Source organism: Gopherus flavomarginatus, chromosome 1, assembly GCF_025201925.1.
Source record: "Gopherus flavomarginatus isolate rGopFla2 chromosome 1, rGopFla2.mat.asm, whole genome shotgun sequence".
NCBI lineage: Eukaryota > Metazoa > Chordata > Testudines > Testudinidae > Gopherus > Gopherus flavomarginatus.
In genome coordinates, this window is record NC_066617.1 from 5,652,916 (window position 1) to 5,670,914 (window position 17,999).

The 17,999-nt window shown below is 60.3% G+C and overlaps 1 protein-coding gene across 5 annotated transcripts in view; it reads left to right on the top strand.

The window, feature by feature from the left end:
- The first annotated feature begins 11,472 nt into the window (after nucleotides 1-11,472).
- CCDC136 (coiled-coil domain containing 136) overlaps nucleotides 11,473-17,999 on the top strand; it is a 35,914-nt gene continuing 29,387 nt past the window's right edge. For 2 of the 5 annotated variants that reach the window (XM_050930049.1, XM_050930058.1), the window contains exons 1-3: nucleotides 11,473-11,548; nucleotides 15,944-16,147; nucleotides 17,243-17,317. In XM_050930049.1, coding sequence (XP_050786006.1) covers nucleotides 11,512-11,548; nucleotides 15,944-16,147; nucleotides 17,243-17,317 — 316 coding nt within the window. In that variant the 5' untranslated portion in view covers nucleotides 11,473-11,511. Of the gene's footprint in view, nucleotides 11,549-12,927; nucleotides 13,020-15,924; nucleotides 16,148-17,242; nucleotides 17,318-17,999 lie in introns of those variants that run through there. The other 3 variants (XM_050930067.1, XM_050930087.1, XM_050930077.1) reach the window with 2 other exon arrangements.

Genomic DNA, 17,999 nt, shown 5'->3' on the forward strand with positions numbered 1-17,999 from the left:
GGCCGCAGGAGGGCAGCGCGTGGGTATATTGCAACCCGAACTGGCCTCGGCCCCCAGGTGAGCCGGGCGGCACCCTCACGGGGCGTGAGGAGCTGGGATCTCTCCCGCTAGGTAAGTGCTTTCTAGACACGGGGGCTAGTGGGGAGAAGTGTGAACAGAGCCAGGACCTCAGCACCTGCAGTATGTCCAGCACCGAGGGGGAACTCGGATCTCATGAGCTGAGCAGCACTGGGGGGACCTAGAGGGAAAATCTGCAAGCAGCTCCATTGTGCTCTTCCCACAGCCAGTACCTCAGGGTGGCACTAGGGGGTGCTGTGTGGCAGGGAGTGGGGTGCAGAGCTCAGTAGGGGGTGCTCCCTAATGCAGACCCCAATACCCCAGTGTGGCACTAGGGGGCACTGTGCAGCAGGGAGTGGGGTGCAGAGCTCAGTATGGGAGCAGTCACTCTTCTGCCTCAGTGCTGACCCTAGTGCCCCATTGTGGTGCTAGGGGGTTCCTGAAGGAAGCAAGTGGGGGACGGTGACATTATGAGTGTAATATAATATCTCATTGAAAGGTGACAGGGCCAGAAAGAGTTAATAACTCACAGACTGACCTGACCCAGGGCCCAACTTTAGAGACTGGTTAGGAAAATATGCAAATGAGCAAAGCTTTGAAATGCAGCCTGCAGTGTTGTTTGCTCAGGTCCTGGGATGTAACAAACAAGTCTCGTCTCTGGCTATGGCTTTGATTCAAAGATTGGAAAAAGGAGCATTAAAATGTAAGAAGACACTGGAGGGAACTAGTGTTATTGTCTCTGTGTCTCTGGAAAGGATGTGGTAACCTGTATCCGAACTGTTTAATAGATAAATTACCCTGTGCTAATTGTCAGGACGTTTGGAAGGAGAGTTAAGCCTATTGTCTTCTCAGGCTGAAAGGCTGCTGGGAATGTATAAGAACCCTGGGACACGATCCTGCTTCATCGCAGATCTGCTTTGGGTTTCAAGAGGGGGAAACCTTAAGCCACAAGGATTGAGATCCCCAGTCACTGACTGGAGCCACCCTGAACATGGATGTTGGACTATAACCTCTGGACTATTTCTGAAAGGACTTTTGGCAACTACAAGCTCATCTCTGCTACATATCTGAACCTCAAGAACTGAATTCAAGTCTGTCTGTATATTAATCTTTTAACCATGTCATAAACAGATAAGCAAGAGTTAATAGAACAAAACTGCTTCATGTCTCTTTTGCCTGGAAAGGGTTAACAAGAACAGTGAGCCTGGCTGTCACCTGACCAGAGGACCAATCAGAGGACAGGATACTTTCAAATCTTGAGGGAGGGAAGTTTTGTGTGTGCTGGTAGATTTTGGTGATTGTTCACTCTGGGGGCTCAGAGGGACCAGACGTGCAACCAGGTTTTTCTCCAATCTCTCTGATGCAGGCTCTTATGTGTTCAGAATAGTGAGTACTAGGTGATAAGGCGAGTTAGACTTATGATTGTTTTCTTTATTTGCAAATGTGTATTTGGCTGGAAGGAGTTCAAATTTGTATTTTGCTGGAAGGGTTTTAATTTGTACTTGTATATTTAGGCTGTGAGGGTATTCCCGTGTCTATAGCTGAAAGACCCTGTAACATATTCCATCTTAAATTTACAAAGATAATTTTTACTGTTTTTCTCGCTTTAATTAAAAGCTTTTCTTGTTTAAGAACCTGATTGTTTTTTTATTCTGGTGAGACCCCAGGGGACTCGGTCTGGATTCACCAGGGAATTGGTGGGGAGAAAGGAGGGAAGAGGGAGGGAGAGGCTGATTTGTCTCTGTGTCAGGATTACTTTCTCTCAGGAAGAATCTGGGAGGGGGAAAGAGAAGGAGGGAGGAAGGTGAATTGTCCTCTCTGTTTTGTGATTCAAGGAGTTTGAATCACACAGTGATCTTCCAGGGTAACCCAGGGAGGGGAAGCCTGGGAGAGGCAACAGTGAGGGAAAGGGTTTACTTTCCTTGTGTTAAGATCCAGAGGGTCTGGGTCTTGGGGGTCCCCGGGCAAGGTTTTGGGGGGACCAGAGTGTACCAGGCACTGGAATTCCTGGTTGGTGGCAGCGCTACAGGTTCTAAGCTGGTAACTGAGCTTAGAGGAATTCATGCTGGTACCCCATCTTTGGATGCTAAGGTTCAGAGTGGGGAATTGTACCATGACAAACCAACTCTCTCTCTCTTTTCTTTTCTAATAAATTTTAGCTGAGTGAATAAGAATTGGCTGTGGCGTGTATTTTGGATAAGATCTAAGTTATAATTGAACCTGGGTATGTGGCCGATCCTTTGGGATCGGAAGAACCTTTTCTTTTATATGATGAGATAAGATTTTCAGGAATCATCATCATATCTGACAGGTGTGTCTGGACAGAGGCCTGAGGCTGGCCACTTAAAGGGAACTGTGGTGTTTGAACTTCTAAGTAACCAGTGAGGTACTGCAGAAGCTGTTTTGTGCTGGCTGGTAAATCTAAGTATTGGAATAACCAGCTTCTGGGGTTTGTCTGCCCCGTTCTGTTTGCAGTTCACCCTGATTGAGTGACCTCAGCTGGCTCCCACAGGCAGCACCGTCACAGGGACTCAGTAAGGGCCCCCTAGCTGAGTTGGTGCTAACCCCTGTGCCTATGGGCATGATGCTGCAGGGCGCTGTGCAGCTAGACAGGTCACCGTTGAAACAATCTGTCACGGAGTCCCCGGGCAATGCTCTGGAACTGCTCCCCACAAAGCCAGGCAGGACTTTGGGGAGCCTCCTGTCCCTTGAAGCAGACTTGTTCAGGGCAAGAAGCTCCCACGGCTTCACCTCCTGGGTCTCTCCTTGGAGCATTCAGCATCCTCTGCCCCTCCGTGCGCTTCCCACAGCGAGTCCGCCCCAGCGGGGTCCTGGGGCAGCCACAGGGTCCTGCACCCCCACTTTGCAGTCAGACGTGACTCTCAGCCAGCCAGTAACACAGAGGTTTATTCGATGACAGGAACAGGGTCTAAAACAGAGCTTGTAGATACAGCGAACCGGACCCCATGGCCGGGTCCATTCTGGGGGGCAGTGAGCCAGACCCCCACATCTGCACTTCACTGCTCGTCCCCAGCCAGCTCCTGACTGAAACCCCCTCCAGCCCCTCCTCTCTGCTCAGCCCCTTTCCCGGGCCAGGAGGTCACCTGACCTCTTTGTCTCCAACACCTTCAGTTGGCACCTTTGCAGAGGAGGGGCCCAGGCCAGCAGTTGCTAGGAGACAGAGTGCCAGGTATTTAGGTGCACTGGTCCTTTGCTTTGCAGCAGCCACACAGCCTTATCCCCCACCTAGATACTTAAGAACTGCCATGGGGACACTGAGGCACCAACACAGTATTCAGAGCAAACATTAGGAACATTCCCAGTTCGTCACATCTCTCCCCTCTTCGAGACCAAACGGAGCCAGGTCACTCCAGCCAGTGACCTGGGAAAGTTTGAACCCACCAAGGTTCCCATGGATGCCCCAGCATCTCTCCCATTCCTTGGTGTGAGTTACACCAGGACAGTCCAGTCTCAAGCCCTCCCTTAGGTCGGGTGTGCTTGATGGCACTTGCAGGCTGCATGTGGGAAGGTTTATGCAGCCCACACCCTTTGCCACCCCAATACCCCTGGGGTTCAAATTGGGATGAGGTCTTCTCCCAGCGCTCTGGGCTGCGATTCGGGCTCTCTTGGTTAAGAGCCCCCATCTTGGCCTTGGCCAGCTCTGGGCTTGGGCAGCCGCTTCCCACTTTGTGGCCCAGACACAACACCTCTGCCGTCCCCCCTTGCACTTACCAGCTTTTACTGTCAGTCTCACCTCCTTGAGGCAGCCCAGCCCCCTTTTCACCTGGGACACCTGTTCCTCCCAGGTCTGGCTAAAGATGCACGTTATCAGTGTCTGCCAGGGCCAAGTTCTCAATCCCCCTCAGCTTGTCTAGAATCTCCCGAGGCCTAGGCATGGGGTCAGCATCGGACACTGTGATGGCTTTAAGCTTCTGACAGCCCCCACAAAACCAGATCATCCTGTCTCCCTTGGGGACCAGCCCCACGGGTGAGGCCCGTGGGCTGTAAAACAGCTGGATCACATCTATAGCCAGCAAGTCCTTGACCTCTCTCTCCAGGTTCTGGGCTGCTTTCCCAGTGACTCTGAACGGGGAACACCTGATGGGGACATTGGCTCCCACCTCAGGGAAGAGATCCCCCAGGGGGTCTTCCCCCTTCTCCTCCCAATCCTTCCTTTCCGGGTCCAGGGGTCCCCTCACTCTCCTCCCATCCAGCAGCTCGAGAGGGAAGAACCCTGTGGGTTCCTGGGGCACCACCAGCTGCCTCCTGATTCCCCCCAGTTCTACTTCCCCTTGGGGAGCCCATTCCCGGTACAGGAATCCCTTCTCCCACAGGACTCTGTCCCTGCAGCCTTCCCCAAGGGGGTTTGCAGCGCTGTGGCCAGCAAGTTCCCTCAGCTTCTCCAAGGAGGGATCCCTCTGCAGCTCGGTCTGGGATTCAGCTGCTGGGGCAGGGAGTGGGACCTGCTCCCTCTCGCTGGCTGGGCCTGGGGTCACACCCCCCCGAGCCTTGTCCCTGGTAGCTCCCTCCCTGCTGTGTAATCACTTCCCAGCAGCATGTCTGGACCAGGCAAACCTGGTTGGCAGCCGACCTGCCCTGCCTGGGTGTCCCCCCACTCAGCTGGGGTCTCAGCTCCCTCCGTGCTCAGCGCTGCCCTTGCTGTCCCAATGGGGCCAGGCCGTGAGCTCCTTGCTCTGGTCCCAGCATCAGAGCCAGCGTGAGCCCCCTCTCCGGTGTGCAGGGGGGCGGGGAGCATCTCTCCCTCCCACTCAGCCCCAGGTTACAGGTAGGCAGGTATCCTGAGCCCAGCAGCCCCTCCCCCCTGCCAGCCAGGTCCTTTGCATTTTCACTGACCGTTTCTATCCTAGCCAATTGGTTCCCTGGATTTGAATTCAAACCCTCGGCCGTTACAGGAGCAGGGCCTGGATCCTGTCCCAAAGAGACACAGTCACCCCCCAACAGGACCTCTCAGCCGATATCCTGGAGAACCCCAACTACCAGCCAGCCCGACCCCTCCTGGGTCTACACAGGGATCTGGCCCATAGGCAGGGCGAGGGGCTTCACCCCAGAGAACTTCACCCAGGTCCCACAGTCCGTCAGCATCTGCAGCTCCACCATCACAGTTCTCTCTGTCCCAGGGTCTCGTCACCCCAGGCGTGTCTCCCCACTGACCCTTGGGAAACCCCCTATGTCTATCCGCTCCATCATCCCCAGTCCATGCTGCTGCTGCTTCTCCTGCAGCTTTTCCTCGGGCTCTTGCTCTCTCTCATGGTCCTCTCGCTCTCTCAGGCTCTGCTCCAATCCCATCCGTCTCCGATCCCCTGATGGGGAACCCGATCGTGAAGACCCTCGTCTGGCTGGGGACCAGACTCTCGGGGATGTCTGGCTGCTGCTCCAGCCGCTCCCAGATCCTCTTGCAGCCCCATCTGGGTCAGGAATCTGCTCCTCAGAGAGGTCCTTCTCCTCCAACTGCACGATTAACTGTGCCTTGGTGAACGTCCCCATGCGTAACCCTCTCTTTGTGCACAGGATCACAATGTCCTTCTTAAGGAGATGGTGATAGGGCATCACTTCACCGTTCCCAAGTGGCTCTGGACTCACAAGCCTGTGTGCTCTTGGCTCCCCCATGGTTTCCAGGAAGAACCCCTGGTGTGCCAGCCCTTCTTGTGATCACAACCTCTTTGCCAGGGTCAAGCTGCAGACTCCTCTGCCCGGGACTGCTCCTGCAATCCCCAGGGGAACCCTGCTACTGCAAAGATCCTTCTCTCTCCCAGGGTCGAGCGGCAAGCTCCTCCGCCCCGAGACTGCTCGCTGCAGTCCTCAGGGGGACCCCGTTACTCCAACAGTCCTTCTCGCTGGTCACACACTCCCAGAGGTTAACCGCCCCCTGAAACCGTCCCTCTCTGAGCCTTCAGCACGCCTGGTCCTCATTATTCCTCCTTTGTATTACTGCTCCCCAGTCACTTACTGCAAGCAGCACCATTCACGGGGTGCAGTACATCCCACCGCTGCCACCAGTTGTCACGGGGTCCCTGGGCGATGCTCTGGAACTGCTCCCCACAAAGCCAGGCAGGACTCTGGGGAGCCTCCTCTCCCTTGGAGCAGACTTGTTCAGGGCAAGAAGCTCACACGTCTTCACCTCCTGGGTCTCTCCTTGGAGCATTCAGCATCCTCTGCCCCTCCGTGCGCTTCCCACAGTGAGCCCACCCAGGCGGGGTCCTGGGGAAGCCACAGGGTCCTGCACCACCACTTTGCAGTCAGACGTGACTCTCAGCCAGCCAGTAACACAGAGGTTTATTCGATGACGGGAACAGGGTCTAAAACAGAGCTTGTAGATACAGCGAACCGGACCCCTCGGCCGGGTCCATTCTGGGGGGCAGTGAGCCAGACCGCCCCCGTCTGCACTTCAATCCTCGTCCCCAGCCAGCTCCAGACTGAAACCCCCTCCAGCCCCTCCTCTCTGCTCAGCCCCTTTCCTGGGCCAGGAGGTCACCTGATCCCTTTGTCTCCAACACCTTCAGCTGGCACCTTTGCAGAGGAGGGGCCCAGGCCATCAGTTGCCAGGAGACAGAGCACCAGGCATTTACATTCACTGGCCCCTTGCTCTGTAGCAACCACACAGCCTTATCCCACCACCTAGATACTTAAGAACTGCATAGGGGACACTGAGACACCAACACAGTATTCCGAGAAAAGATTAGGAACATTCCCAGTTCGTCACACAATCCATGAGAAAAAGAAGGTCCTAAGCGCAGGGAAAGATCTCCTGGCAATGTTTGCAAGGCGCAGGGTGTGAAACTGATGCCCCGACCAGGTTCCCATTTAGTCATTCCTCTCTTGGGCTAACAAACTGGCTCCTCCAGTTTCAACTGGTTTCTTCTCCACTTCCTGTCTTACACTGTCATAGCATTGCTGGCCCTGTTTAACAGCTCCACCGTCCCGCTCCAGAGGTGGCCGCATGCCAGCGGGTTAGCGAGGTAGCAAGCAGTGAGTGAGGTGTTTGGGGGTCATTTGGCTTGTAAGGTGCACTCTCCTTAACTAACAACACAGACTTCCTTAATTACTGCCCTGGGGACTAGAACCTGCCATGAACAGCAGTGTGAGGGCACAGACTGCCCACCGCCGGCCAGAGGGGGAATGCTCTGCCATGTGTCCTACCAATGGCAATTCTCCTTTAGTTCGGTGGCAGAAGCGGCAGGTTTGGGGATGCCCTGGAGTCCCAGGCTCGGGGCTCTGGCCCTGCTGGGAATGGAGCCAGGCAGGACTCCGGCGCCGGGTCTCCCCACACGGCCACTCTCTGCAGGGCAAGGAGCCTCCTCCACTTTGGCGCTTCCTGGGTCTGAGCTCGGAGCATTCAGCCCCCTGCTCCCCCGTGAGCTTCCCGCAGTGAGTCCACGGGGCTGGGACGCCTGGGGCAGCCTCACCCACCCTCACAGGGGCCCTGCACCCCCAGTCCACAGCCAGCCCCGACTCCCAGCCAGCGTGGGACACAGGAGGTTTCTATCCGTTGCCTGGACAAAAAGTATCAGCCATTCTCTGTGGCCAGGCAGCCAGTTGGCATCACATCTGCCCTCTAGGGGTCTCTGCACCGATCACACACACTTGTCCTACCACCTAGACACTTCAGTAACACATGGGGAAACTGAGGCACAGTCTTCAGAGAAAACATTAAGAACATTCTCACTTTGTCCCAAGGGGTGAGGGGTTCTGAGGTCCCACCCTGCTCTTCCTGGGAGTGACTCGGCCGTGCAGCTTGGAAAACGATCAAGCTTTCAGAAGGACGCTAGTTTGGTACAATGTTTTAAGATGTGGCTTGTTGAGCCTGCCAGGACCTGAGCCGATGCCAACCTCACTCGGGCAGCCACAGTGAAGTGTGCTGAATTCCCTGCCCACGGGGTGTCATCCTGCATTGCTGAGGGGACCTAGAGCCTCACCTTCCAGCCCTGGCGGGGACGGAGAGCAGCAAGCAAGTTCAAGGCCCGTCAGCTTGGCTGTGGGCTCACCCTCGCTCAGCTGGGCAGCGGGGAGTTCAAAAGGTTATTTACTGCGGGCCTGGGCCCAGCTTTGGCAGCCACCTCTCCGAAGCAGCGCCCGGTCTGTGGCGAAGCGAAGGGGTTCAAAGAGCAGGCCCAGCCGCAAGTCCCAGCAGGAGGCACCGGGTCCGGCTCTGGGCTCGGCAGATCAGCACGGCTGGCAGAGCAGATGCTCAGTGGGGAGGAGCGTGGGGTGCTGGGGAGTTGTGGGGGCAGCAGGGGTGCTGGGGATCAGGAAGCAGGTGCGATGGACTGTGTGTGTCTGTGCGTGTGCGTGTGTGTGTTTGTGTGTCGGCTCCATTGCCCTCTGCAGGGCGGACAGTGTCCGCCACACACGGCTCTCTCCAGCTCACTTCGCTCTGGGTGCTGCCTCGGGGGCGTCGGGCTGGGTCCCTGCTGCACCAGGGGCCTCGTGGGATCTCCCCGCTGCGCGGGCGAAGCAGCGCAGAGCTGGGCCGGGGTGATCCCCAGCGATGACGGGCTGAGTTGGTTTTTCCAGGCTGGCGCTGACCTTTCAGTGCTGAGGGCTGCTGAGTGGTTCGTGCCCATTTCCCCACACTGGGCCATGTGATCGTTAGCAAATGTTTCAGCCCTCTTTGATTGTCGACATCGTAATCAACAGCAGCCCTGGGGGCAACTCTAAAACAACAAACCACAGCACGGAGCCCAGCGTTCCTGGGGGCAACCCTACAATAACAAACCACAGCACGGAGCCCAGCGTTCCTGGAGCAACCCTACAATAACAAACCACAGCACCGAGCCCAGTGCTCCTGGGGGCAACCCTACAATAACAAACCACAGCACGGAGCCCAGCGTTCCTGGAGCAACCCTACAATAACAAACCACAGCACCGAGCCCAGCATTCCTGGGGGCAACCCTACAACAACAAAGCACAGCAAGGAGCCCAACGCTCCTGGGGGCAACCCTACAATAACAAACCGCAGCACCGAGCCCAGCGCTCCTGGGGGCAACCCTACAATGACAAACCACAGCACCGAGCCCAGCGTTCCTGGAGCAACTCTACAATAACAAACCACAGCACCGAGCCCAGTGTTCCTGGGGACAACCCTACAACAACAAAGCACAGCAAGGAGCCCAGCGCTCCTGGGGGCAACCCTACAACAACAAACCGCAGCACGGAGCCCAGCGCTCTTGGAGCAACCCTACAATAACAAAGCACAGCAAGGAGCCCAGCACTCCTGGGGGCAACCCTACAATAACAAAGCACAGCAAGGAGCCCAGCGCTCCTGGGGGCAACCCTACAATAACAAACCGCAGCATGGAGCCAGCGCTCCTGGGGGCAACCCTACAATAACAAACCGCAGCACGAAGCCAGTGCTCCTGGGGGCAACTCTACAATAACAAACCACAGCACGGAGCCAGCGCTCCTAGGGGCAACCCTACAATAACAAACCCAGCACGGAGCCCAGCGTTCCTGGAGCAACCCTACAATAACAAACCACGGCAAGGAGCCCAGCGCTCCTGGGGGCAACCCTACAATAACAAACCAGAGCTCAGAGCCCAGTGCTCCTGGGGGCAACCCTACAATAACAAACTAAAGCTCGGAGCCCAGCGCTCCTGGAGCAACCCTACAATAACAAACCACAGCACGGAGCCCAGCGCTCCTGGAGCAACCCTACAATAACAAACCACAGCACGGATCCAGTGCTCCTGGGGGCAATCCTACAATAACAAACCGCAGCAGGGAGCCAGCGCTCCTGGAGCAACCCTACAATAGCAAACCACAGCATGGAGCCCAGCGCTTCTGGGGACAACCCTACAATAACAAACTGCAGCACGGAGCCAGCGCTCCTGGAGCAACCCTACTATAACAAACTGCAGCACGGAGCCAGCGCTCCTGGAGCAACCCTACTATAACAAACCGCAGCACGGAGCCAGCGCTCCTGGAGCAACCCTACAATAACAAACCAGAGCTCGGAGCCCAGCGCTCCCAAGAGCAACCCTACAATAACAAAGTAGTGCAGATGCAATGTGATCCTTGCCTAGTAACCTGTTTCTCTAGGGACACCCACTCTCGGGCTTCATACCCTCCACCTGGACCCGTTTCCCAGGGGAATCTGGCTTTGTCCTCCATGGGCTGTGGAAGAGAGCTGCTGCGCTGCGGAGAGTTTCCAGGGTCACGGCCCCTGCCCTGGGGAATGGGTGGGAGCTTTCGCTGGCCCTGACTAATGTTCCTGACATCTCAGTGCAGGACCCCGGGGGGATCTCACTAGGGCCTAGAGAGAGGGACTAATGCAGATGTGGGCAAACTATGGCCCCCGGGGACCGTCCTGCCCAGCCCTCGAGCTCCCAGCTGGGGAGCCTAGTCCCCAGCCCCTCCCCCGCAGCCTCACCTTGCCCACCCTTCCCGGGTGGGGAGCCCAGTTGGCTCTGGCGAGCTCCTGCTGCTGCTAAGGGGGGCGGGGAGTGGGGGGTTTGGGTAAGGAAGTGGAGGGTCCTGGGGGGCAGTCAGGGATGGGGCACAGGTTCAGGGGGTGGTCAGGAACAGGGAGCAGGGGGGTTGGATGGGGGCAGGTGTCCCGGGGGCACTCTCAGGGGGCAGGAGGCCCTAGGGGGGTTGGATAGGGGGTGGTCAGGGGACAAGAAGCAGGGGGGGTTGGAAGTGTTGGGGGTTCTGAGGGGAGCAGTTGGGGCGGGAAGTAGGAGGGGGCAGATGGGGGTCAGGGGCTAGGCTGTTTGGGGGGAGCAGAGCCTTCCCTGCCCGGCCCCCCCATACCGTTGCACAACCCGGATGTGGCCCTCGGGGCAGAAAGTTTGCCCCCCCCCCGGGCTAACGTGAGTGGCTCCGTAGGGGGCCTCCCCGCTCATTCCGCGATGACACCAGTGTGGCACTAGGGGGCGCTGTGCGGGGGGGGCAGGTCTCCCCTGGCAGCCAGTCTGGCCCCAGTGCCCCAGAGCACGGTAAGGGGGCAGGGACCCCACCCCATGGCCATTACAGACCAAGGCCCCCGGCCCAACCTGGCCCAGCCAGCTGGACACAGGGGCTCCCCGCTCCCCGGCGGCCGGGTCCCACCCCAGAGGCAGTTGCATCTCCCCCGGGGTGAGCGATCCCGGGGCGGGGGTCCCCGATCCTGCCCTGTCCGCGCCCGGGGCTCGCGTGCCCCCCCGGCTCCGGGGCTGCCCGTGGGCAGGGCCCAGCTGGCGAAGAGTTAAAGGCCCCGGAGGGGGGGATCAGCCCCCCCCCCGCTGGAGCGGAGCAGCCCGGCTCGGCTCGACTCGGCCTGGCCCGGCTCGTGGGGGGCTCAGCCCCGGCTGGGTGTCCGGCGGGGGCGCAGCGTCCTGTCCCCGGCTTCCTCCTGCAGCGGCTCCGCGGGGGGCCAGCTGGAGCCCCGCCCCCAAACGGGGGGGGACCCTGCTCCGCCCCCGGCTCCGCGTCCGCACAGCGGCTCGGGGAGCGGCCATGGCGCAGCAGCCGGGCCGGAGGCAGGAGTGGGCAGGTCAGTGGGGCTGCAGCCCCCTCCATCTCCCCACCCCCCCCGCCGGGCCTTTCAGCCCCCGCATTCCTCCACCCCTCCCGCATCTCCCCCCCAGGACCCTTCACCCCCCCATCTCTCCATCCCTCCGCTGCTGGGCTGCCCCTCCCGCATCTCTCCACCCCCCCCCGCCGGATCCTTCGCCTCCTGCATCCCTCAACCCCTCCCGCATCTCCGCCCCAGGACCCTTCACCCCCCCATCTCTCCATCCCTCCGCTGCTGGGCTGCCCCTCCCGCCCGGCCCGCATCTCTCTATCCCCCCCCATCCCTCCCCCCCCGCCGGATCCTTCACCTCCCGCATCCCTCCACCCCTCCCGCATCTCCGCCCCAGGACCCTTCACCCCGCCATCTCTCCATCCCTCCGCTGCTGGGCTGCCGCTCCCGCCCGGCCCCCACCCCTCCCGCATTTCTCCACCCCCCCCCCCCCGCCGGATCCTTCGCCTCCCGCATCCCTCAACCCCTCCCGCATCTCCGCCCCAGGACCCTTCACCCCGCCATCTCTCCATCCCTCCGCTGCTGGGCTGCCGCTCCCGCCCGGCCCCCACCCCTCCCGCATTTCTCCACCCCCCCCCCGCCGGATCCTTCGCCTCCCGCATCCCTCAACCCCTCCCGCATCTCCGCCCCAGGACCCTTCACCCCCCCATCTCTCCATCCCTCCGCTGCTCGGCCCCCCCCCCCCCCGCCGGATCCTTCACCTCCCGCATCCCTCAACCCCTCCCGCATCTCCGCCCCAGGACTCTTCACCCCCCCATCTCTCCATCCCTCCGCTGCTGGGCTGCCCCTCCCGCATCTCTCTATCTCCCCCCCACCCCGCCGGCCCCTTCACCTCCCGCATCCCTCCACCCCTCCCGCATCTCCGCCCCAGGACCGTTCACCCCGCCATCTCTCCAACCCTCCGCTGCGGGGCTGCCGCTCCCGCCCGGCCCCCACCCCTCCCGCATTTCTCCACCCCCCCCCGCCGGATCCTTCGCCTCCCGCATCCCTCAACCCCTCCCGCATCTCCGCCCCAGGACCCTTCACCCCCCCCATCTCTCCATCCCTCCGCTGCTGGGCTGTCCCTCCCGCCCGGCCCGCATCTCTCTATCCCCCCCCATTCCTCCCCCCCCGCCGGACCCTTCACCTCCCGCATCCCTCCACCCCTCCCGCATCTCCGCCCCAGGACCCTTCACCCCCCCATCTCTCCATCCCTCCGCTGCTGGGCTGCCTCTCCCGCCGGGCCCCCCACCCCTCCCGCCGGACCCTTCACCCCCCATCTCTGCATTCCTCCGCTGCTGGGCTGCCCCTCCCGCTCCCCCGCTCCACTCTCTCCTGCATCTCTCCATCTCCCTGCAGCTGGGCTGCCCCTGTGCCTCCCTGGCCGGGCCCTCCACCCCACCCCCCGTGCCCCACCGTGCAGGGAGGGGATGGGAGTGAGTTGCTCGGCTGCGGTGACCAGGTGACCTGGGGGTGCCTGACTGGGACCGGGAACCAGGCTGCAGTGACGTGGGGGGTGCCTGGCTGGGCTGTGGGGCCCCAGGGGTGCCTGGCTGGAACCCGGAGCCAGGCTGCAGTGACGTGGGGGGTACCTGGCTGGGCTGTGAGGCCCCGGGGGTGCATGGCTGGGACCGGGAGCCAGGCTGCAGTGACGTGGGTGGTGCCTGGCTGGGCTGTGGGGCCCCAGGGGTGCCTTGCTGGGACCGGGGGCTGGGCTGCAGTGACCTGGGGGTGCCTTGCTGGGACCAGGTGCCTAGCACGACGCGAGGCGATGTGATGCTGCGTCTGGAGGGGTCTGCCCTGCCAGCATGGGGATGGGCACTTAGGGGCACCGTGGCTTGGCAGTGTTGGGGGAGAGCTGTGCAGCTCCCCCCTGTGAGGGGATAAGGGCCCACTGCTTGCGCTGGCCAAGGGAGCGCTCCTTTAGCTTCAGTGGCAGCAGCCCAGCTCCTTGCTGTGCAGGGACTGGGGTTCTAATCCTGACTGCCCAGGATGGAGGCCGGGTGCCTGCTGACTACAGTGGGGCGGGGGGTGTATGATGGGGCTCCTGCCTGGGCAGGCAGCCAGGCTCAGTGCCAGGTGACTCCCCTCCATCCCTGGGAGCTCAACACACATTAGCTGCATCCCCCCCGGGAATGGCACATGACCCAGTCATGTAATTAACTTGTGGACACAGACGAGGAGCTGTCTCTGGGTCGTGGGGCTGGGGAGCGAATGTCCCAGTCCTGCAGCCTCCACCCTCCCCAGAGTGACCAGGGCTACCTGGAGGGAGAGGAGATACTGGAATGGGTCCATGTGTAGGGCATGGAGGGGCCTCTGCCCAGTTGAGGGGTCAGAGCCCTGGAAAAATAGACTGTAGGGGAGGATCCTGCACTGGTCCCTGGAGTGGGGGGGACAGGCTGGCTCCTCAGTCCTGATGCCCCCAGTCTGCGAGTAGAGGGGATGGCACCATGGTGCTCTGTTCTGTCCTGCCCTGGCATCTGAGCACATGAAAGCACATTACAGACATTCAGCCTCAGAATCCCCTGCCCCTACGAACTCAGGGAAAAGCATCGGTGACAGGGTTGGAACCCAGGAGTCCTGGCCCCCAGCTCTAACCACCGGACCCCACTCCCCTCCCAGAGCTGGGGGCAGAACCCCAGAGCACGTGTGTTTGGGTGAGGGAGATTGGGGGTGCCAGGGAGCAGTCCCTGAACTCACCCCCCATATGAGCTCTCGCAGCCCAGCAGCAGATGGGGGTGTGCGGGGAGTTACCCTTTGAGTACAGTGTCCTGGCTAGGGTCAGCATGGGCTGGCGGCTCTCTGGGCTGCCCATTCCCCCTGGGGCAGGGGCTGTTCAGGGCTGGACCCGGGCTATTTGCTGCCATCACTTCCCTCTTGCTGGGCCCAGCTCTGCACCAAGGGTCAGCTTGAAAAAGAACGAGGGGACGGACTCTCCCAAGCTCCGCCCAAGATGCAAGCCCATCCCACTTGGTCCTGAGCATGTCAGCGGGTTGCTCGGGTACCTGCCATCAGTAGGTTTCAGAGTCAGTGCCCCTGGGGTGGGCTGGTGTTGGTGCCCATTGCTCCGAGCTGTCTGCAGGCGCAGGCAGGTAGCGCTTGGTCGCCCAGGCTGGGCCCTGCCTCGTCTCCCTCCTTCTGCGACTTTCACTGTCAGCTCCTCCCCCGTCCCCGGCTCCCTCTAATTCACTCTCCCTCCAGCCGCTCTCTCCCTTCCATGCTCCACAGGGCAGCAGCTCGCAGCCTGTGCAGCCCTTGGCTTTGTATTTCAAGGAGTGAAGGGCCTGGCCAAGAGGGGAATAGCGGGGGAGCTGGGGGGCTGCAGATCAGAACTGAGGTGCATTGGTAGAGCTGTGTAAGAGGAGCCTAGGGCTGGGCTAGCAGGGGACTGCAGGTCGGGAGTGAGGGGAGCTGGCAGAGCTGTGGGGGGAGCCCGGAGCTGCAGGTCAGGAGTGAGGGGCGCTGGCATCCCAACCCCCATGTCCTTCCCCCGAGTACACTCTGGGGGAGTCCAAGCAGCCCCCAGGGGCCCAGCTGGTAGGTGGCAAAGGTGAAATTCCCACAGGTTCTGGCAGCTGATGTCTTTGGTCTCCTCTCGGTTGTCATGGGAACGGGAGTGTAATTGACAGCGGGGGCCCAGTGCTAAAAATAGATTAGTGTTAAAAATAGCCAAGAGGCTGGTGGGGGCGAGAGGCTGAATGACCCAGCCCGGAGACCTGCCCCCCACGGTGCCTGTTGTGCTGGGTCTGAGTGACAGTGCGGGGGAGGCTGCCCGAACGCGTGGGGCTGGCACACCTGCTTCGTGCCCCCAGAGGGGTGTCCTGGCCCACAGGTGTGGGGAGCTCGATGTCCCCCAGTGGGCCCTGCTGCCAGGCTGAGTGGGCATCTCGAAGGGTGAGCTCTGTTGGGGGGCCAGGCTGCATGTGTCGGTGAGAGCCTCGCTACCATTGCCCGGCTCTGGGTGCAGTAATGGCAGATAGGAGAGGTGCGGGATGGACCTGGGGGGCAGACCTGGATGAGGCACCCAGGACTGGGGTCAGCTCTGGATGGATCTCAGGCGGGGACCACCCCCCGTTTTCATCCGTGTGGCTGCCTGTGGGCCTGGTTCCGCCCACTGCCATCAGGTGGTGCCAGTGGGTCACGTGCGGCAGGGCAGAATCCGCTTCTCCAGCCAGGCCAGGGTGGCCTTTGCCCCCCCACGCTGCAACAGCTCAGAGGTTTGTCTCTGCTGAGGCTGAGGCCTGGCACCACGCTGGCATGGCGGGGGGTGGCTGCTCCCTGGTGCAGAGGGCGCTGGTGGAAGCCGTGGCCTGGGGGACAAGCAGTGAGTGCATTGCAGGGGGCTGGAGGCCAGTGGCAGGTGGCTCATGCAGTGTTCCTTGCCAGGTGCCGTGGATGTCCCAGATCCGGAGGAAGAAGAGGAGGAGGATGTGGGGAACACGGCTTCCATGGAAGAGGACGAGAAAGAGCTGGACCTGACGGACCAGGAGATGGAAGACCTGAGGGCCCAGATGCTGCAGCTGCTGGAGGAGCTGGAGGAGACGCGGGAGCTGGCAGTGAAACACGAGGACGACTCGCTGGAGCTACAGGGTAAGGGCAGCACGTGCTGGCTCGGAGCCACGTGAAATCGTGTGAGCAGGAGAGCACGGGAAGGTGACTTGTGTGCACAGGGCGTCAGCTCTTGTGAACTCCTGGCACGGGCCGTGGCACGGTGCATGTTCACAGAATCATATAGATCTCAGGAGGTGTCTAGTCCAACCCCCTGCTCAAAGCAGGACCAACCCCAACTAAATCATCCCAGCTAGGGCTTTGTCAAGCCTGACCTTAAAAACCTCTAAGCAAGGAGATTCCACCACCTCCCTAGGTAACCCAGTCCAGTGCTTCACCACCCTCCTAGTGAAATAGTGTTCCCCTACTGCAACTTGAGACCATTACTCCTTGTTCTGGCATCTGGTACCACTGAGAATGGTCTAGATCCATCCTCTTTGGAACTCCCCTTCAGGTAGTTGAAAGCAGCTATCAAATCCCCTTCATTCTTCTCTTCTGCAGACTAAACAATCCCAGTTCCCTCAGCCTCTCCCCATCAGTCATGTGCTCCAGCCCCCTCATCATTTTCGTTGCCCTTCGCTGGACTCTCTCCGATATGTCCACATCCCTTCTATAATGAGGGGCCCCAAACTGGATGCAGTACTCCAGGTGTGGCCTTACCAGGTCTCTGTCATGTTCTCTCAAGTCCCCATGCGTGGGGCACCAGGGGTCTTGTGATCTCTCGTGAGCACCGAGGGGCATGGAGGGCTTGTGCTTGCACAGGTTTCTAGGCACGGCGATGGCTCCCTCGATTCCATGTGCTTTCCCATTCCCTTGGGTGGGCTGGGGTCGACGCAGGACTCCCAGCCCCTCCAGCAAGGGGCCCAGAGCTCCAGCTGTCCTTGTCCTTCCCATGTCCCTTCTGCCTCTCTCCAGATGCTCGCAGGGCGGCAGGGGGCAATTCTCCCACTCCCCCATGGAGTGCTCAGCTTGACTCATGTCCCCCAGGGACGTCCCTCCCTGTGCACAGTGGTCCGTGGCCCAGCTGAGGCCCTGGGGTCCTGCAGCCCCGTTCCTCTGATCAGCATGGCAGGGCAGATGCAGGACAGGAGCAGGGTCTCTGCGCTCTCCCTGCAGACCTCGCCCTCTCTGCTGCAGGCTTGTTGGAGGACGAGCGACTGGCCAGCGCCCGGCAGGCCGAGATCTTCACCAAACAGATCCAGAGGCTTCAAGGTAACTCCCTGCCCCCCCCTCACGCAGCAGTGAGTTCCACAGGTTAATTATTGCCCGTGCTGGGGATAAAACTGTTTCCTTTGCTTCCTGGTCACTTTACTGGCAGGCCGTGGTGTGTGTGTTCCCAAACTGGGATGTTTAGCACTGGGATATTGGCTGGGGCCTTCCCTGAGCAAATGGCCTTTCACGTGTCTTGCCTTCCTTAGTGTCCTGACTCTGCTGGAAAGTAGACGGTGCCGTGGCTGGCGATGGGCTCATTCGACAGAGAGGTCAATGTTAATCCCAGCATCTTGGCCAAATTCCAACTCAGGCAATTCCATTCTCGCTCCTTCTGTCCCCTTGAAACAAGATTCCCCTTCGCTCCCTGTCCTGAACGGCTGGGCAGCGGGGCTGTGTGCCTGCGAGCAGCTGCCAGGCCCCGGCCCAGCAGTGGCCGCCCATCGCTGCTTGGCCGGCTGATCTCTTGGCTTTGCGGTTCTCTTTCAGGATCGTTTAACCCGTGGGGCAGGGCTGCTTGCCAGCTCCCCATCGGGCCAGAAACTGGGCCTTTCCCCACTCTGGGGCCACGCCCCAGGATCCCAGATGACCCCTGCTCGCAGGCACACGCAGCGCCCCCTCGGGGTGTCAGCTCAGAGGGCTCAGGAGAGGCACGGCCAGGCCATCTGCTGCTGCTCTAAACAAA